Below are 19,470 nucleotides of genomic sequence, written 5' to 3' on the forward strand. Positions count from 1 at the left end.
GCGAGAAAGGGGAAAAGAGTCTGTTTGCAGGCCAGAGAAAAAGCATCAAGATCCAGGGATGAGACACTTGCTCTGGTGATTGCATCAGTTGTCACTTCAAAGAGAGGGAGTGAGGGAGATGGAAGTAGAAGTCTTTGCAGGGCAGCCTACTTGTTTCTATGAGCGAGGGAGAAACCAAGATAGTGATAGTTGAAGGGAGACGTAAAACAGACACACAGGGAGATGTAAAGGGGTAGATAATGTGATTATCTGTTCATTTCTGGTCATGAACCTTATTTTGCTTTATTGCCAACGGGCTGTCTCATCATGTGTATGCTAGGTCCTCAGTTTCCTCATGTCAGCTTGATTTTGGGATGTTCCATGTCCACCTCATTGAGTGTCATCACGGGATGTGTATGTGTTTATAATGGAGTAAAATGGATTCTTCTAATCTGTTCTAACACCACCATATTCACTGCAAATCCATTTGGAACAAAACAAAAAGCCCAGATTTGTCCAAATAGACAAGACCATAAAACAGCTTATTATTAGCAGCGACATTGTCTGCTTTGAGACTAATTTTAAAACACAATTCAAAAGAAGCAGTGCCTTTATAGTGGGAGTGTCTGTATTTTAATATAAAAATGATAAAAATAGATGTTATGACTGTCAATCGAATTCCAATGTAGCAGTAGGCCTATAATCCCAATGGGAGACCTATCAGTCCTTCTGATGACAACACAGCCTTGGCTTTTTGTTCTATTTTGTATGTGCTTTGTGTTTGATCTGATGTAGGAACCTTAACAGTGCCAATCTCAAGGGGCCCGTTTTACTTTTGGGGCTAAAAATAAGAAATGAGAAAAAAAATCCTGTGTGGACGTCACTACAGACTCCGAAATGAAGGTTTATGGAGGCACACCAGGCTGCAAGGTGTGTGTTAACTTTGGTATTTGAAGTGTGACACACCATCTCAAGCCCCTCTGCAGCAGTAGACAATGAGCAGACGCACACTCTCACACACACCTCACAGTACCCATGGGTTCAGTCTGGAATCTGTTTTTCAACATGCCTGCCCTGAGCCCAGTGTTATGTCGTGTGATTGCATGTTTCAGACAGACCAAGCATTCTACAGAGAGACATATATGACCCTGGGGGCACTATTACCTATACTACCAGACTCTGGGGACACTGCTTCCTCTGCTACCTGTTTACCAGCCTCTTCACTGCACAAACTGGTCTTAGTTTACAGATCTGAGGTTATGGCAAAAACTGTACAGAATAATGCTGGTAACAGAATGTTTATATTTGCAACCTGAATAACATCTCTCTGTCTCTACCTTTGCCCTCTCTTCTTTAGCCTTTACTATGGTATGATACACTAGATGGGTCTAGTTCATAGTCTTAATCGGTCCTAATGGGTGCATGGTAGTGATGGGGAGGGGAAATTATATGATATTTGAGGCACATGTATAGATTTTTTTTTTTAATGGTGTATATATATATTTTTTAAACTATAGCTAGTTGGCGCAAGATGACTGTACCTGCTACAAACTAGGGTATTTCTTAATTCTATAGTTTGTTCTCCATATTCTTTTTAAATAGTTAGCCAACATGTTTTCAGCACTTTTTATTTCTGCTGCTTTTTCCATGACATAGCTTTCAGTTGGTTAGTCTATGATTCCTTATTGATGTCACTTGTTAAATCCACTTCAATCAGTGTAGATGAAGGAGAGAGGAGATAGGTTAAAGAAGGATTTTTAAGGCTTCAGACAATTGAGACATGGATTGTGTATGTGTGTCATTCAGAGGGTGAATGGGAAAGTCAAAAGATTTAAGTGCCTTTTGAATGAGTTATGGTAGTAGGCGCCAGACGCACTTGTTTCTGTCAAGAACTGCAATGCTGCTGGGTTTTTCCACGCTCAACAGATTCCCGTGTGTATCAAGAATGGTCCACCACCCAAAGGACATCCAGCCACCTTGACACAACTGTGGGAAGCATTGGAGTCAACATGGGCCAGCATCCCTGTGGAATGCTTTGGACACCTTGTCGAGTCCATGCCCCGACGAATTGAGGCTGTTCTGAGGGCAAAAGGTTGTGCAACTCAATATTAGGAAGGTGTTCCAAAACAATATGTTTGGAACATCAAATTGCAATAAAATAACAATATCGAATCACAATACATATCATATGGCCATCAAAGTATTGTCATAGTATCGTATTGTGAGGTCTCTGGAAGTACCCTGCTTTAAATCAAGGTTTATATCTGTACACAGTCATTCCATTTCATATTACGGGCATAGGCTTGGCTGCTTTTCAGACTTCAGGGGGGTTTTTGTCTCTAGCTCTGCCTATCCTCTTCTTTCTTGCTTCTCTCTCGGTTTCTACCTGCTTTCTGTTACTTTCTTGTAGCACCCCATTCATGTTCTTCTGACACCCCTCTCTCCTGCATACTGCCCCCTCCTTCTCTTTCCTCCCATAACCTGTCTTCCTCTTTCCGGCAGCTCTCCCCTCATGTCTTCTGACACCCCTCTCTCCTGGTTACTGCCCCCTCCTTCTCTTTCCTCCCATAACCTGTCTTCCTCTTTCTGGCAGCTCTCCCCTCGTGTTCTTTTGACACCCCTATCTCCTGCTTACTGCCCCCTCCTTCTCTTTCCTCCCATAACCTGTCTTCCTCTTTCCGGCAGCTCTCCCCTCATGTCTTTTGAGCATCCCTCTGTTGTCTACATCCCTCTAGGGTTGGGTGATCTTAGACATGATAGATGATAGACATCAGTTGTCGACAGTGACAACATCATGAATTGGCAGGTGATGGTGACAGACGATGGTTTAGCCTATTTGAACTTGGTAGCGCACAAGTGACGTTCCGAGTAATTTGCCTATTCCTATTTGCTGTAGCCTATTTCAATAAATATGTTTTAATATAGCTTACAGACCACAAGAGAGGAATGTAGGCCAGACAGAGCGGAGAAGCCCACCAAAGCAGCACAAAATGTCCAGTCAGAAAGAGATTTGAATAGCCTAAACTTAAGTAGCCAGAGCAATAAAAATGAGACAAATCAAACAATTTTAAAAGCCTATAGAATTGTTTATTTTATTACAAGTTTAACCTTAAGAAAGAAATGATCTATGCAAGGTTGAAAGCCAAATCGCCAATAACCCATCCTCATTCCTCCTACTGGCCTATCATACTAGCTTTAAGACAAGTTGAAGTTATGAACAGTAGCTTATTTCCTAAATATTTTAGCCTATGAAGGTGTTGTCATAAAGTTGCATTAGATTTCGTGCTATAGCCCAACTGTCGTTTTAGCTGAGGTTTTGTTAATTATTGTTATTCTTTTCACCAACAATTTTTTTTGAGAGGGGGGGGGGCAGTGGCCAATGGGGCTGAAATAATCATATCTCACAATGTTTTATGGGTACATAATCACGATAGGAGAAAAGTTGACATCGCCCAACCCTACATGCCTCTACCTCTGTTTTTACTCCAGAGCCCATTCAGGAAGGAAGAGAGTGAGTGACCCCGGCCTCAGTGGCGTGTGCTGTGTTTGGTGTCACAGGCCAGCATGCTTAGTGACCACTTTAGCTGCTAATCTATCCCTGGAGAGGACGTTGTTATGCAGTTCACACTCGTCTCATCTCAGGTGCAGGGATATGTGTGTTTGAAAGGGGTCTTGCGCCGCCTATGCAGTGATAGCGGAAACCCTGCCAACTCCATGGTAAAACCAGGCAAATCCCACTAGTCTGCCAGTGGCCACTCCTCTACTCATCCTAACCTTCCATTAGGACCAGTCATCTGTGTCATATTATCAGATATCGATATTTAATAAAGCCCCTACTCAACGCTTCATCTTCCCATAAAATATCTCCAGGTCCTGTTCTGGTGTCCGGCCGCAAATCACCCCCCCACCCCCACGTTGGTCCTAGCACAGCGTTTTCCTCTAATTGAGTTCCGGGTCTGATTTAATGTCACGTCAGACACTGAGACAGAGGAGAGCTGGAGTTGGGGCAAAGGAGGAGTGTGTGTGTGTCCCTCTCTCTCTCTACATGTCTGCTCTGTCGGTATACTGTAAGACGCTTGACTGCGTCTTTACTTTTGTAGTGTGCTGGCTGATTCAGGCGGTCTGCCCTTCGAGTTCCCATCACAGAGAGGGTCACTGAGGAGAACGCTCTTCTGTCACTGAGTTGCAAGTTTTTGGACAACCACCTCTTTAACATGGTTTGTCTTTGTTATGCAGTGCATGTCTTTATTGCTGTGGGTAGGCCTAAATGTTGCCTAGATGGGTGCTGATTGTAATTATCTAAATGTTGCTGAAAAGCTGAACAGAATGTTAACACAGGCCCAGAGAGTTGGATCTGATATAGGATCAGTTTACGTTCCCCCAATCCAGTAATGACCATCAGGGGCAAAAACATTATACTGATATTAGATCAGCTCCTAAGGGCAATGACATCTTCCTGATATTGATTTGCACCCCCCACCCCCTTTTTTTTGACCTCAGAACAGCCTCAATTTGTCAGGGCATGGACTCTACAAGGTGTCAAGCGTTCCACAGGGATGCGGGCCCATGTTGTTTCAATGCTTCCCACAGTTGTGTCCAGTTGGCTGGATGTCCTTTTGTGTGGTGGACCATTCTTGATACACACGGGAAACTGTTAAGTGAAAAGCCTAGCTGTGTTGCAGTTCTTGACACAAACCAGTGCCCCTGGCTCCTACTACCATACCCAGTTAAAAGGTACCTACATTTTGTGTCTGGCCCATTCACCCTCAGAATAGCACACAAACACAATCCATGTCTCAACTGTATCGAGGCTTAAACATCCTTCTTAAACCTGTCTCCTCCACTTAATCTACACTCATTTGAAGTGGATTTAACAGGTTACATCAATAAGGGATCATAGCTTTCACCAGGTCAGTCCGTCATGGAATGAGCAGGTGTTCTTAATGTTTTGTACACTCAGTGTACTCCATTTGGCACAGCTGGATAAGTTTGTTCTCACTTTGTTCTAAGATATCTTTTTGCACATTAGCAGAACCTGCCCTCATCTCCATTTCCTTGTATAAAGAACACTCCCCTCCACCTTGACAACCTTGGATCCAGCAGACCTTTGTCCTCACTCCTCTCCTCTACTGGTTGTACCAGTCATAGAAATAGAATGAATAGGATGGCTTGGAACCTCTAACCCTGGAAAGATGAATGGGGATGCCTGTTCTATTCATTGTATTTCTACAGTGCAAGTGTCCTCTCCCCTTCTGCTGACTGGGCTGCTGGGGAAATGCATGGTACAGTTGTCCCTTTATTTGATTTGCCACCTCAGTGAAGCTGGCCGGGTCCTCCGTGGGCCCCTGCTGGTTCTCTGCTGGGGTCCCTGAGTCACACGCAGGGGCCATTCAGGGGCCAGGGCCACAATGACACTCACTGCCAGCCTGCCAATTGTCAGCTGTTGCTGCCAACTTTCCAGATAAAAGTGGTCAATGGCCTGCAGTTGTCAGGATATTAGTGTTAAGGGGATTTGAACTTGTCGCCTCTCTGTTACCTGAATGTCGTTATTAGTGGGAGAGGCAGAGAAAGTATTTTTTTATTTTATGTTTTTATATTTTGTGAACAGACTTATAGAATGTTAGCTACTGTGAGCTTCAAAAGTATAGGGACAGTGCCATTTTTTTGTTTTGGCGCTGTACTGCAGCACTTGAAATTATACACTGTCTATGAGTTTAAAAAAAATATATATATTTTTTTTAACCTTTATTTAACTAGGCAAGTCAGTTAAGAACAAATTCTTATTTCCAATGACGGCCTAGGAACAGTGGGTTAACTGCCTGTTCAGGGGCAGAACGACAGATTTGTACTTTGTCAGCTCGGGGGTTTGAACTTGCAACCTTCCGGTTAAAGTACGGACTGTCACCTTTCTTTTCAGTTTTTTTTCCATCCATATCGGGTGAACCTTTTGACAAATTACCTCACTTTTTGTACATAGACCTCCCGTTTTAAGAATAATGTTTCTAGACACTTCTACATTAATGTGGATACTGCCATGATTACGGATAATCCTGAATTAATCATGATTAATGAGTGAGAAATTTATAGACAAACAAATATCATACCCCCAAGACAGGCTAACCTCTCACCATTACAATAACAATGGAGGTTAGCATTTTTGGGGGGGGTATGATATTTATACTGAACTTTTGACAACTTTAATACATGTGAATTTGTCACATTACATTACTGTTCCCTTAAAATGGGGGGACTATATACAGAAAGTGTTGTAATTTCGAAACAGTTCGATATGGATAAAAATACCCTCAAATTATAGCAGACATTCTGCACTTTAACCTCAGTCATTGTGTCATTTCAAATCCAAAATTTTCAGAGCCAAAACAACATGCGTCACGGTCACAATACTTTTGGTGCTCACTGTATATATCCTAGTAGTAATATTCATGTTATGTGGCTGTACATTGGTATAGTATGCCCGCTCCTGCCCTTTAAATGAGAATCCTTGTAAGGGCCCCGGACAGGGAAAGTTAGGCTACTGTGCTGGTTTAGCCTGTATCTGGGGCTGTCCTGTTTTAGTGCGCTGTTTCCCTGGGCCCTGTGAGTTCTGTAGCTGCCAAGTCTGATCCTGTCTGTCTCCATGTGACGTCTGATCCCCTAAATCGCTGCGTCACGGTGCGGTCCAGGCACTCAGCTGTCCTCCTCGGGCCGCCTGACCAGCTCACACTAATCCCCCCAGCCCCACACAGGGCTAAATACGCACACTCACGCTCTCCCCCTGTGTGTGTGTGTGTGTATACAGTACCAGTCAGAAGTTTGGACACCTATTTATTCAAGGGTTTTTCTTTATTTTTACTGTTTACGCATTGTAGAATAGTGAAGACATAAAAACTATGAAATAACACATATGTAATCATCTAGTAACCAAAAAAGTGTTAAACAAATCAAAATATATTATGTTTTAGTTTCATCAAAGTAGCCTCCCTTTGCCTAGATGACGACAGCTTTGTACACTCTTGGCATTCTCTCAACCAGCTTCGTGAGGAATTGTTTTCCAATAGTCTTGAAGGAGTTCCCACATGCTGAGCACTTGTTGGCTGCTTTTCCTTCACTCTGCATTCCAACTCATCCCAAACCATCTCAATTGGGTTGAGGCCAGGTCATCTGATGCAGCACTCCATCATTCTCCTTGGTCAAATAGCCCTTACACAGCCTGGAGGTGTGTTTGCGGTCATTGTCCTGTTGAAAAACAAATGATGGTCCCACTAAGCACAAACCAAATGGGATGGCGTATCGCTGCAGAATGCTGTGGTAGCCATGCTGATTAAGTGTGCCAGACAGTGTCACCAGCAAAGTACCCCTACACATCACACCATCTCTTCCATGCTTCACGGTGAGAACCATACATGCGGTTGGAACCAAAATTCGCAAATATGGACTAATTGAACCAAAGTACAGATTTCCACCTGTGCATTGCTCGTGTTTCTTGGCCCAATCAAGTCTCTTCTTATTATTGGAGCCCTTTAGTAGTGGTTTCTTTGCAGCAATTCAACCATGAAGGCCTGATTCACGCAGTCTCCTCTGAACAGTTGATGTTGTGAAGTATTCATATGGGATGCATTTATTTGGGATGCAATTTCTGGGGCTGGTAACTAATGAAATTATCCTCTGCAGCAGAGGTAACTCTGGGTCTTCCTTTCCTGTGGCGGTCCTCATGAGAGCCAGATTCATCATAGCGCTTGATGGTTTTTGTGACTGCTCTTGAATAAACTTTAAAAGTTCTTAAAATGTTCCGGATTGTCTTAAAGTAATGATAGACTGTTGTTTTTCTTTGTTTATTTGAGCTGTTCTTGCCTTAATATGGATTTGGTCTTTCACCAAATAGGGCTATCTTCTGTATACCACCCCTACCTTGTCACAACACAACCGATTGGCTCAAACACATTAACCTCTTGCTCCTACCTGACACGCAGGCGTCCCATCTAGACATCTGGAAATGCAAATGCGCTACGCTAAATGCTAATAGCACTCATTAAAACTCAAAAGTTCATTAAAATACACATGCAGGGTACTGAATTAAAGCTACACTCGTTGTGAATCCAGGCAACAAGTCAATATTTTTAAAATGCTTTTCGGCGAAAGCATGAGAAGCTATTATCTGATAGCATGTAACACCCCAAAAGACCCGCAGGGGACGTAAACAAAATAATTAGCATAGTCGGCGCTACACAAAACTCACAAATAAAATATAAAACATTCATTACCTTTGACCATCTTCTTTGTTGGCACTCCTAGATGTCCCATAAACATCACTATTGGGTCTTTTTTTCGATTAAATCGGTCCATATATAGCCTAGATATCGATCTATGAAGACTGTGTGATCAACGAAAAAAATAGCCTTTTATAACGTAACGTCATTTTTTAAAATTAAAAAAGTTGACGATAAACTTTCACAAAACACTTCGAAATACTTTTGTAATGCAACTTTAGGTATTAGTAAACGTTAATAAGCGATCAAATTGATCACGAGGCGATGTATATTCTATAGCTGTACGTCTGGAAATAATGTCCGGGTAAATCTCAACCAAAATATCCGGTCCGGAAGAACTGCGCTGCCTTGTGTCTGTTTGACCAAGAAACAAATCGTAGGCAAATGACAAGACTGTTGACATCGTGTGGAAGCTGTAGGTATTGCAACCTCGGCCCCATTTAATGTGGATCACGTTTAACAATGGGTTGAAGTGGCGCATGGATATATTTTCCTATTTTCAGTGATCAGATTTTCCTGTACTTTTCGATGAAACACACGTTCTGTTATAGTCACAGCCGTGATTTAACCAGTTTTATAAACGTCTGAGTGTTTTCTATCCACACATACTAATCATATGCATATACTATATTCCTGGCATGAGTAGCAGGGCACTGAAATGTTGCGCAATTTTTAACAGAAGGTTCTAAAAAGTAGGGGGTAGGAGTAACAGGTTAAGAAGGAAAGAAATTCCACAAATGTAACTTTCAACAAGGCACATCTGTTAATTAAAATGCATTCCAGGTGACTACCTCATGACATTTTTTGAGAGAATGCCAGGAGTGTGTAAAGCTGTCATCAAGGCAAAGTGTGGCTACTTTGAAGAATCTAAAACAAAAAATATTTTTTTTATTTCTTTTTCACTTTTTTGGTTACTACATGATTCCATATGTGTTATTTCATAGTTTTGATGTCTTCAATATTATTCTACAATGTAGAAAACAGTAAAAATAAAGAAACCCTTGAATGAGTATGTGTGTCCAAACTTTTGAATGGTAGTGTATATGTGTGTGTAACCAAAGCTGTTATCAGGATCTCTGTATTTGTATTTCCTCCCCATCTAATCAAGGGGTACAGGCCTGTGCCCCTGACTACTGCAGTAATAGATTGTATAATGCAGGCCGACAAATATGTTTCGCTTCAGTGAGGTTGTAGACGGTGCAGTGGCAGCAGGCTATAGGCCAAAATAAAATGGTTGGACTTGCCTTTAGAAAAACAGTCTGGTTATTTATTTTTTCATCCCTTGTCTGTGTAGTCTGGTCATGTCTCTAGAAAGTGTCATCATCACGGTGAAAACCTAATGAGCTTTCCCTGCCCTGATGCCCCCACATCACTTGGTGACTTTGTTGCCTGATGATGTATAGGGGTCCTTTCAGCTGTGTGTGAATGGCCTGCCCTACAGAGACCTATCATTATAAAGACCTACAGTTCTATCTCCAGCCTTAAAGCAGCAGGCCTGGTCTCATTGTGCTGTGGCTCCCCTGTGGGTGTGTACTGGGGACAGGCCTATAGTACTGCAGAAGGATTTATGCCAGAGTGAGTGGGTGGGAGAGCACTGTAAATCTAGCGTAGTGGACCCCTTATTACTCAGGCTTTAGGCTGTGAGGAGAGGCTGTAGAAGGGATGGGTGTTCAGATGCTCACCTGTTGTGCCCAGCTGGAGGTGGAGATGATGGGTTTATGAATACATCCTTTATTCTTCAGGCTTTTTGAAGGTGTGTTTGACACAGTGCATTTGCTTGGACAGGGACTTAATCTGCACGTTCTGTAGATCTGTCTTATAATTCTGCCTATCTTGTCTCTCAGTTGTATCTGAGCGGAGGTCATGACCCCAGAACAGGTTTTCGGCTCTGACCTGTGACTGTACACAGTGTGTTCTAGTGAAAGTGGTTCCTGTGCTATATAGGAGTGCAGAGAGTGATGGAGAGAGACAGAGCCTAGCGGGGTAATCTAGGTCTGAGCCCATAGGGGAACTGATCTGATGGGCCTGCAGTCAGTGTAAGCCCTGATAAAGTGTGTGTGTGTGTGTTTTCCATGTGCTTTGGGTCTGTGGAGAGGTGCACCAAGCATGGGATTATACCTCGGAGAATAGGCAGTCATGCTACAGAAGACCAGACAAACAGGGAATGAGAACGGGAGATTGAGGTAGGGAAAGAAGTGTGTTTTAGATGCATAGAGGGAGATGGCGAGGGAGGATGGCAGAACGTGTTTATTTTTATTTATTTTTTTCACCTTTTTTTTCACCTTTATTTAACCAAGTAGGCTAGTTCTCATTTGCAACTGCGACCTGGCCAAGATAAAGCATAGCAGTGTGAACAGATAACAACACAGGGTTACACATGGAGTAAACAATAAACAAGTCAATAACAATAATAGAAAAAAAGAATCTATATACATTGTGTGCAAAATGCATGAGGAGGTAGGCAATAAATAGGCCATAGGAGTGAATAATTACAATTTAGCAGATTAACACTGAAGTGATAAATTATCAGATGAACATGTGCAGGTAGAGATACTTGTGTGCAGAAGAGCAGAAAAGTAAGTAAAATAAAAACTGTATGGGGATGAGGTAGGTAAATTGAGTGGGCTATATACCGATGGACTATGTACAGCTGTAGCGATCGGCTAGCTGCTCAGATAGCAGATGTTTAAAGTTGGTGAGGGAGATAAAAGTCTCCAAACATCAGCGATTTTTGCAATTCGTTCCAGTCACAGGCAGCAGAGAACTGGAAGGAAAGGCGACCAAATTAGGTTTTGGCTTTAGGGATGATCAGTGAGATACACCTGCTGGAGCGCGTGCTACGGGTGGGTGTTGCCATCGTGATCAGTGAACTGCGATAAGGCGGAGCTTTACCTAGCATAGACTTGTAGATGACCTGGAGCCAGTGGGTCTGCCGACGAACATGTAGCGAGGGCCAGCCAATTAGAGCATACAGGTCGCAGTGGTGGGTGGTATAAGGTGCTTTAGTAACAAAACGGATGGCACTGTGATAAACTGCATCCAGTTTGCTGAGTAGAGTATTTGAAGCTATTTTGTAGATGACATCGCCGAAGTCGAGGATCGGTAGGATAGGATAGTCAGTTTTACTAGGGTAAGTTTTGTGGGAGGCAGATGAAGAGAGTAAGAGAAACAGTACTATAGGCCTGTCCCCAGTACACACCCACAGGGGAGCCACAGCACAATGAGACCAGGCCTGCTGACTAGAGGGAGAGAAAGACGAGGATTAGAATGAGACAAAAGCAGACGCACCATCGGTCGCACGTTCACCAACCCTCTCCTCCTCAGAGTTACTACCTAAAGGTCAGAGCCGTGACGCAGATACAGTGCCGTACAGCTCCGTCTATTCAGTGACATCTGGGTCAGTGCAAAAGCCCATATATCTGCGAGTCACTGTTGCCAGTGGGATCATCCATTTTGACTCTGTGGTCATCAAGCTGCACCGCTCCTACTCACATCTACTAATGCTTTCATACTCGCTCCATCTCTTTATCGCTCTCTTTCTCTCTCCCTCACACTCTTCCCCCTTTCTGTGAGCGCTTCAGCCAAAGTAGCTAATCAGTCCCCACTCCATCATCATCACCCCCCCATCACTCAGCCCTCTCTCCAGATTGAGTGAAGTTCTGGATGGGGGCAGGTGGGGTGCAAATGGTCCTCCTTGCTTAGTGTTCATGAGTATGGAGTATAACTTGAGAGTTAGCATGTTGAAGCGTGTTACAGAAGACAGACACTGAAGTTGTTCTGCCTCGCTCTGCTTCTGAGTGGCTCAGCATGATGAAAGGAAGTGGAAATTGATAGAAACTCATTATCTAAGACACTCGGGATATTAGGACTTGTTTTACGTCACTGGTGAAATTAGACTAACACACTTTGATGTATTTTATTCCAGTGTCTAAATGTGGCTCTCTGGCGAAATGGTGCTCATGTGATTCTGAGTTCTCCTGTCTTGTGGTGTGTGTCTCAAGGTGGTGCTGGTGCGATGGAACGAGCCCTTTCAGAAACTGGCCACTTGTGACACAGACGGAGGGATCTTTGTGTGGATCCAGTACGAGGGCCGCTGGTCTGTGGAGCTGGTCAACGATCGCGGGGCTCAGGTGGGATACACTATGGGCCAGTTTCCTGGACACGGAATAAGCCTATTCCTGGTCTAAAATGGTACCCTATTCTCAAATAGGGGCCATTGGTAGTACACTATATGGGGCAGTGTTTCCCCATTTCTAGTCCTCCAGTACCCCCAACAGAACACTTTTTTTGTAGCCCTGGAAAAGCTCACCTGATTCTACTCATTGAGGGCTTAATGACGAGTTGAATCAGGTGTGCTTGTCTGGGCCTACAACAAAATGTGTGCTTATATTTTATGTCTTTTTGCAGATGCTCTTATCCAGAGGAACTTACAGGAGCAATTGGGGTTAAGTGCCTTGCTCAATCAACAGAGTTATCAACTAGTCGGCTTGGGGATTCGAATGCTCTTAACCACTAGGCTACCTGCCGTTGCTAGGCTACCTGCTATTGGAGATACTCGAGGACTGGAGCTGGAAAACACCGATATAGGGAATAGGGTCCTATTTCAAATGCAGGCCTGTGCTAAAAAGCATGGTCAATGGAAATTCTTCATTGAGTACAGTATCTGACCTGTCCTCTCTGCAACCCCCCCCCCCCCTTTCCTGTAGGTGAGTGACTTCACCTGGTCTCATGACGGTACCCAGGCTCTCATCTCTTACCGTGATGGCTTTGTCTTGGTGGGCTCGGTCAGCGGCCAGAGACACTGGTCATCAGAGATCAACCTGGAGAGCCAGATCACCTGTGGTATCTGGACCCCCGATGACCAGCAGGTAACTAGTTCTAATACTCTACTACTCACCTGATGACCAGAAGGTAACTAGTTCTACTACTCATCTGACGACTAGCAGGTAACTAGTTCTAATACTCTACTACTCACCTAACGACCAGCAGGTAACTAGTTCTACTACTCATCTGATGACTAGCAGGTAACTAGTTCTAATACTCTACTACTCACCTGACGACCAGAAGGTAACTAGTTCTACTACTCACCTGACGACCAGCAGGTAACTAGTTCTACTACTCACCTGACGACCAACAGGTAACTAGTTCTACTACTCACCTGACGACCAGAATGTAACTAGTTCTACTACTCACCTGACGACCAGAAGGTAACTATAGTTCTACTACTCACCTGACGACCAGAAAGTAACTATAGTTCTACTACTCACCTGACGACCAGAAAGTAACTATAGTTCTATTACTCACCTGACGACCAGAAAGTAACTATAGTTCTACTACTCACCTGACGACCAGAAGGTAATTAGTTCTACTACTCTACTACTCACCTGACGACCAGAAGGTAATTAGTTTTACTACTCTACTACTCACCTGACGACCAGAAGGTAATTAGTTCTACTACTCTACTACTCACCTGACGACCAGAAGGTAATTAGTTCTACTACTCTACTACTCACCTGACGACCAGAAGGTAATTAGTTCTACTACTCTACTACTCACCTGACGACCAGAAGGTAATTAGTTCTACTACTCACCTGACGACCAGAAAGTAACTATAGTTCTACTACTCACCTGACGACCAGAAAGTAACTATAGTTCTACTACTCACCTTTCGACCAGAAGGTAACTATAGTTCTACTACTCACCTGACGACCAGAAAGTAACTATAGTTCTACTACTCACCTGACGACCAGAATGTAACTAGTTCTACTACTCTACTACTCACCTGACGACCAGCAGGTAACTAGTTCTACTACTCTACTACTCACCTGACGACCAGCAGGTAACTAGTTCTACTACTCACCTGAAGGTAACCAGAAGGTAACTAGTTCTAATACTCTACTACTCACCTGACGACCAGCAGGTAACTAGTTCTAATACTCTACTACTCACCTGATGACTAGCAGGTAACTAGTTCTACTACTCACCTGACGACCAGCAAGTAACTAGTTCTACTACTCTACTACTCACCTGACGACCAACAGGTAACTAGTTCTAATACTCTACTACTCACCTGACGACTAGCAGGTAACTAGTTCTACTACTCTACTACTCACCTGACGACCAGCAGGTAACTAGTTCTACTACTCACCTGACGACCAGCAGGTAACTAGTTCTACTACTCGCCTGACGACCAGCAGGTAACTAGTTCTAATACTCTACTACTCACCTGATGTTGCACAGAAGCTGTTTTGCTCCAGAACCACTCATTGTGTAACACCCACCTGACCCATTGGTTTGATGGGGGGGCCGTGTTTAACATATGGAATCTTGTAGTAACCAATACATTGTTAAACAAATCCAAATATATTTTATATTTGAGATTCTTCAAAGTAGCCACCCTTTGCCAAGAACAGCTCAAATAAGCAAAGAGAAACAACAGTCCATCATCACTTTAAGACATGAAGGTCAGTCAATCCAGAACATTTCAAGAACTTTGAACGTTTCTTCAGGTGCAGTCGCAAAAGCCATCAAGCGCTATGATGAAACTGGCTATCGTGAGGACTGCCACAGGAATGGAAGACCCAGAGTTACCTCTGCTGCAGAGGATACGTTCATTAGGGTTAGCAGCCTCAGAAATTGCAGCCAAAATAAATGCTTCACGGAGTTCAAGTAACATCTTAACATCAACTGTTCAGAGGAGACTGTGTGAATCAGGCCGAGATGGTTGAAACCACTACTAATGGACAACAATAAGAAGAAACACGCGCAATGGACATCAGACAGGTGGAAATCTGTCATTTCGTCTGATGAGTCCAAATTTGAGATTTTATGGTTCCAACCGCTGTGTCTTTGTGAGATGCAGAGTAGGTGAACGGATGATCTCCGCATGTGTGGTTCCCACCGTGAAGCATGGAGGAGGTGTGGGGGTGCTTTGCTGATGACACTGTCAAGGATTTATTTAGAATTCAAGGCACACTTAACCAACATGGCTATCACAACATTCTTCAGCGATACGCCATCATTTGTTTTTCAACAGGACAATGACCCAATGCACTCCAGGCTGTGTAAGGGCTTTTTGACCAAGAAGGAGAGTGATGTCCTCAGATGACCTGGCCACCACAATCAGTCGACGTCAACCAATTTGAGATAGTTTTGGGTGAGTTGGGCCGCAGAGTGAAGGAAAAGTAGCCAGCAAGAGCTCAGCATATGTGGGAACTCCTTCAAGACTATTGGAAAAGCTTTCCAGGTGAAGCTGATTGAGAGAATGCCAAGAATGTGCAAAGCTGTCATCAACGCAAAGGATGTCTACTTTGAAGAATCTAAAATATATTTTGATTTGTTTAACACTTTTTTGGTTACTACATGATTCCATATGTGTTATTTCATAGTTTTGATGTCTTCACTATTCCACAATGTAGAAAAATAGTTTAAAAAAGAAAGTCTTGATTGAGTAGGTGTCAACTTTTGATTGATTCTGTACATGCTACTATATTCATGTATATTTGTTAGTTATATTAATATATAATATGTATTATGCTCTGTTATTTGTTATGTATTATATAGTAACGCGTCATACATTTAAATCCTTGACACTGCTTCTTTATGAACATTAAAATGAAAGTGGTCACTGACTAGGGTCAGTAGTTTTTCCTGATAATGTGATCTTACCTGACCAGGAAAAACTCCAGGTTCTAACAATTTCTGTGATCATGATGGAAGGAAGACAAAGTGTTTTTCCACAGCCACAGTATTTTAGTTCCACCATTTGGGGTGAGCAGGCATTTTGCTGAAATTGTTTATTATTACGGTAAGTACCCTATATTAGAAAAGTTTTAAATGAAATACGTTTGCTAATATGGCTACAACCATCAAACTTGGAGTAGTAGTTTAAAGGATAATAAACTGGTGCACTTAAATGTTAAACGCATTGTTCTATTTAAGCAATAAGGCCCAAGGGTGTGTGGTATATGGGGCGGCAGGGTAGCCTAGTGGTTAAAGCATTGGACTAGCATTTGACTAGTAACCGGAAGGTTGCAAGTTCAAATCCCCGAACTGACAAGGTACAAATCTGTCGTTCTGCCCCTGAACAGGCAGTTAACCCACAGTTCCTAGGCCGTCATTGAAAATAAGAATTTGTTCTTAACTGACTTGCCTAGTTAAATAAAGGTAAAATAATAATATTAAAAAATTAAAATATGGCCAATATACCACGGCTAGGGCTGTTCTTATGCACGACGCGATGCAGAGTGCCTGGATACATCCCTTAGCCGTGGTATATTGGCCATATACCACAAATCCCAGAGGTGCCTTATTACTATTATAAGCTGTTTACCAATGTAATTAGAGCAATAAAAATACATGTTTTGTCATACCCTGGGTATACGGTTTGATATACCACGGCTGTCAGCCAATCGACATTCAGGGCTTGAACCACCCAGTTTATAATCGCATCTATTCCAGCAATTTAGTACGACATGGATTTTTGGCCATATCTCCCAGGTCCATGTCGGACTCACTGCTGCCCAGCTCCGAGTCGGAATCACTGCTGCCCAGCTCCGAGTCGGAATCACTGCTGCCCAGCTCCGAGTCGGAATCACTGCTGCCCAGCTCCGAGTCGGACTCACTGCTGCCCAGCTCCGAGTCGGAATCACTGCTGCCCAGCTCCGAGTCGGACTCACTGCTGCCCAGCTCCGAGTCGGACTCACTGCTGCCCAGCTCCGAGTCGGAATCACTGCTGCCCAGCTCCGAGTCGGACTCACTGCTGCCCAGCTCCGAGTCGGACTCACTGCTGCCCAGCTCCGAGTCGGACTCACTGCTGCCCAGCTCCGAGTCGGACTCACTGCTGCCCAGCTCCGAGTCGGACTCACTGCTGCCCAGCTCCGAGTCGGACTCACTGCTGCCCAGCTCCGAGTCGGACTCACTGCTGCCCAGCTCCGAGTCGGACTCACTGCTGCCCAGCTCCGAGTCGGACTCACTGCTGCCCAGCTCCGAGTCGGACTCACTGCTGCCCAGCTCCGAGTCGGACTCACTGCTGCCCAGCTCCGAGTCGGACTCACTGCTGCCCAGCTCCGAGTCGGACTCACTGCTGCCCAGCTCCGAGTCGGACTCACTGCTGCCCAGCTCCGAGTCGGACTCACTGCTGCCCAGCTCCGAGTCGGACTCACTGCTGCCCAGCTCCGAGTCGGACTCACTGCTGCCCAGCTCCGAGTCGGACTCACTGCTGCCCAGCTCCGAGTCGGACTCACTGCTGCCCAGCTCCGAGTCGGACTCACTGCTGCCCAGCTCCGAGTCGGACTCACTGCTGCCCAGCTCCGAGTCGGACTCACTGCTGCCCAGCTCCGAGTCGGACTCACTGCTGCCCAGCTCCGAGTCGGACTCACTGCTGCCCAGCTCCGAGTCGGACTCACTGCTGCCCAGCTCCGAGTCGGACTGCTTATCTACATGATCTGTCTTAGGGAGGTGTTTTTGTTTGTTTGTCTGTGCTCTGACACGATGTCAGCTCAGTTTAGTTTGTTGGAGAGTTTGTTTCTGTCTCTCCAGCTGATCATCTCTCTAGCACTGCACTTTCATTATTTTTAGTAGACAGGAATATCCTATACTAGATTTTAGGGCCAAGACACATGTCCATTGTTCGCTGTAACATATGGACAATAAAAGTTGTATTCTATTCCAGAGTCTAGGACCAAGATGACTTAACCATTGGTGTCCCTCCCTGGTTCTGTGTAACTGTGTGTAATGTCATGTCTCTCCCCCTGCAGGTATTGTTTGGTACTGCGGACGGCCAGGTGATCGTGATGGACTGCCACGGGCGCATGCTGGCCCACATCCTGCTGCACGAGTCAGACGGCATTGTCAGCATGTCATGGAACTACCCCAGCTTCCTGGTGGAGGACAGCAGCGAGAGCGACACAGACTCTGACGACTACACACCACCACAAGGTACACTACTCTTACAATCCTTACCCAATCTACGCCCCAGTTACACCCCTTAGGCCCTACCCACACACCTTTACAGGTACAGTCCACCCCCCTTCCCAAACCTGAAAGGTACAAATCCTCTCCCTCCAGAATCCTCTGTTTATGCCCCCCTTCAAGCTACAGTAACAGGCAACCTAGGGTCACAGCAGGCACTCTCCTCTCAATCTGTTGTCTTCCTGTCTCCTCACCAGGGTTATGATTTACTAATCTGGCAGGACAGAAATACTAGTACACAGCATGAGAGATTAATCCGCCATAGAATACAATCTGTAATAGGTGTAACTGTAATAGGTTTAGGTTCGTTGATAAGACACGATGCCTGTTGGGAGCAGAATTCCAGGGAAGCGTTGGGTCCAGCTGGGTACCTCCCTCTGTGCACATGAAAGCAGATGTGTGGCCATCTGTTCTCCTCTAATTTTTCCTCCTCTCTTTCTCAATTTTTTACATTATATCTCTCCTCCAATGACCTGCTATGATGCCCTGTTTTTAAGAAAGGTCAAATGGGGTATGATTGAGAGAAGTGACCCTGAAGCAATATAACCCCAACATCCAATTTTAGGAAACGTGTATGAAAATATTGACATTGGATCCCTAATGCTTCATAGTTTATATGTAGAATTGAACTTTTAAATTATTTGACATGCATGTCATTTGTGACACTCATTTCACATGCACACCGCTTTGTAACTCCCTGTGGGCCAACTAATTAACGGTAGGAAATGGGACCGTGATCATTGGACTGCATCGAGCTCAGTCTATTAAAGCAATCCACTCCCAGACTGTGGGGGAGTAGGGGACAGGGACTCAAGAGGCCACTAAAAACAAACAAGTGTGACCGAGCGGAGGGAGGGAACAGATAGACGGAGAAAGAGGGAGGGATAGAGCAGAGTAAGGAGTGAGGATAGTAGGGGACACAGTGGGCGCGGGGAGGACGTGTGCGACATAGGGTTGATATTTGACAAAGGAGGTCCTAATAGCTGACTTGGTTTTGGGGACGGTGGCGGACAGCTGTCAAAGTCACACATCACCGGACCCCTGGTTGTGCGTCACACTGCCACCCTAGTGACCGCCAGTCTGGGCCTTTGACGTGGAAACTGATTAATGGTAATATGGCCCCCAATGTCATGTTTTATATGGTGGCTCAGTGCAGCCCTATCAAAAAACAAATGGGATTCTGAGTGAACTTCCAAAACCCATAACCCCAACCATATGGCTTTCAGGTCACATAGAATTAAATGTTACTTTA

The 19,470-nt window shown here is 44.4% G+C and overlaps 1 protein-coding gene across 1 annotated transcript in view; it reads left to right on the top strand.

Annotated features, from left to right (window-relative positions):
- The window catches only part of tulp4a (TUB like protein 4a), a 57,559-nt gene that overhangs the window by 15,011 nt on the left and 23,078 nt on the right, over window positions 1-19,470 (top strand). Inside the window, exons 3-5 of the mRNA XM_046298659.1 lie at window positions 12,248-12,376; window positions 12,953-13,114; window positions 18,005-18,185. Of these exons, the coding sequence (XP_046154615.1) occupies window positions 12,248-12,376; window positions 12,953-13,114; window positions 18,005-18,185 (472 nt within the window). The remainder of the gene's footprint in view (window positions 1-12,247; window positions 12,377-12,952; window positions 13,115-18,004; window positions 18,186-19,470) is intronic.

Source organism: Oncorhynchus gorbuscha, linkage group LG14 (genome assembly GCF_021184085.1).
Source record: "Oncorhynchus gorbuscha isolate QuinsamMale2020 ecotype Even-year linkage group LG14, OgorEven_v1.0, whole genome shotgun sequence".
NCBI lineage: Eukaryota > Metazoa > Chordata > Actinopteri > Salmoniformes > Salmonidae > Oncorhynchus > Oncorhynchus gorbuscha.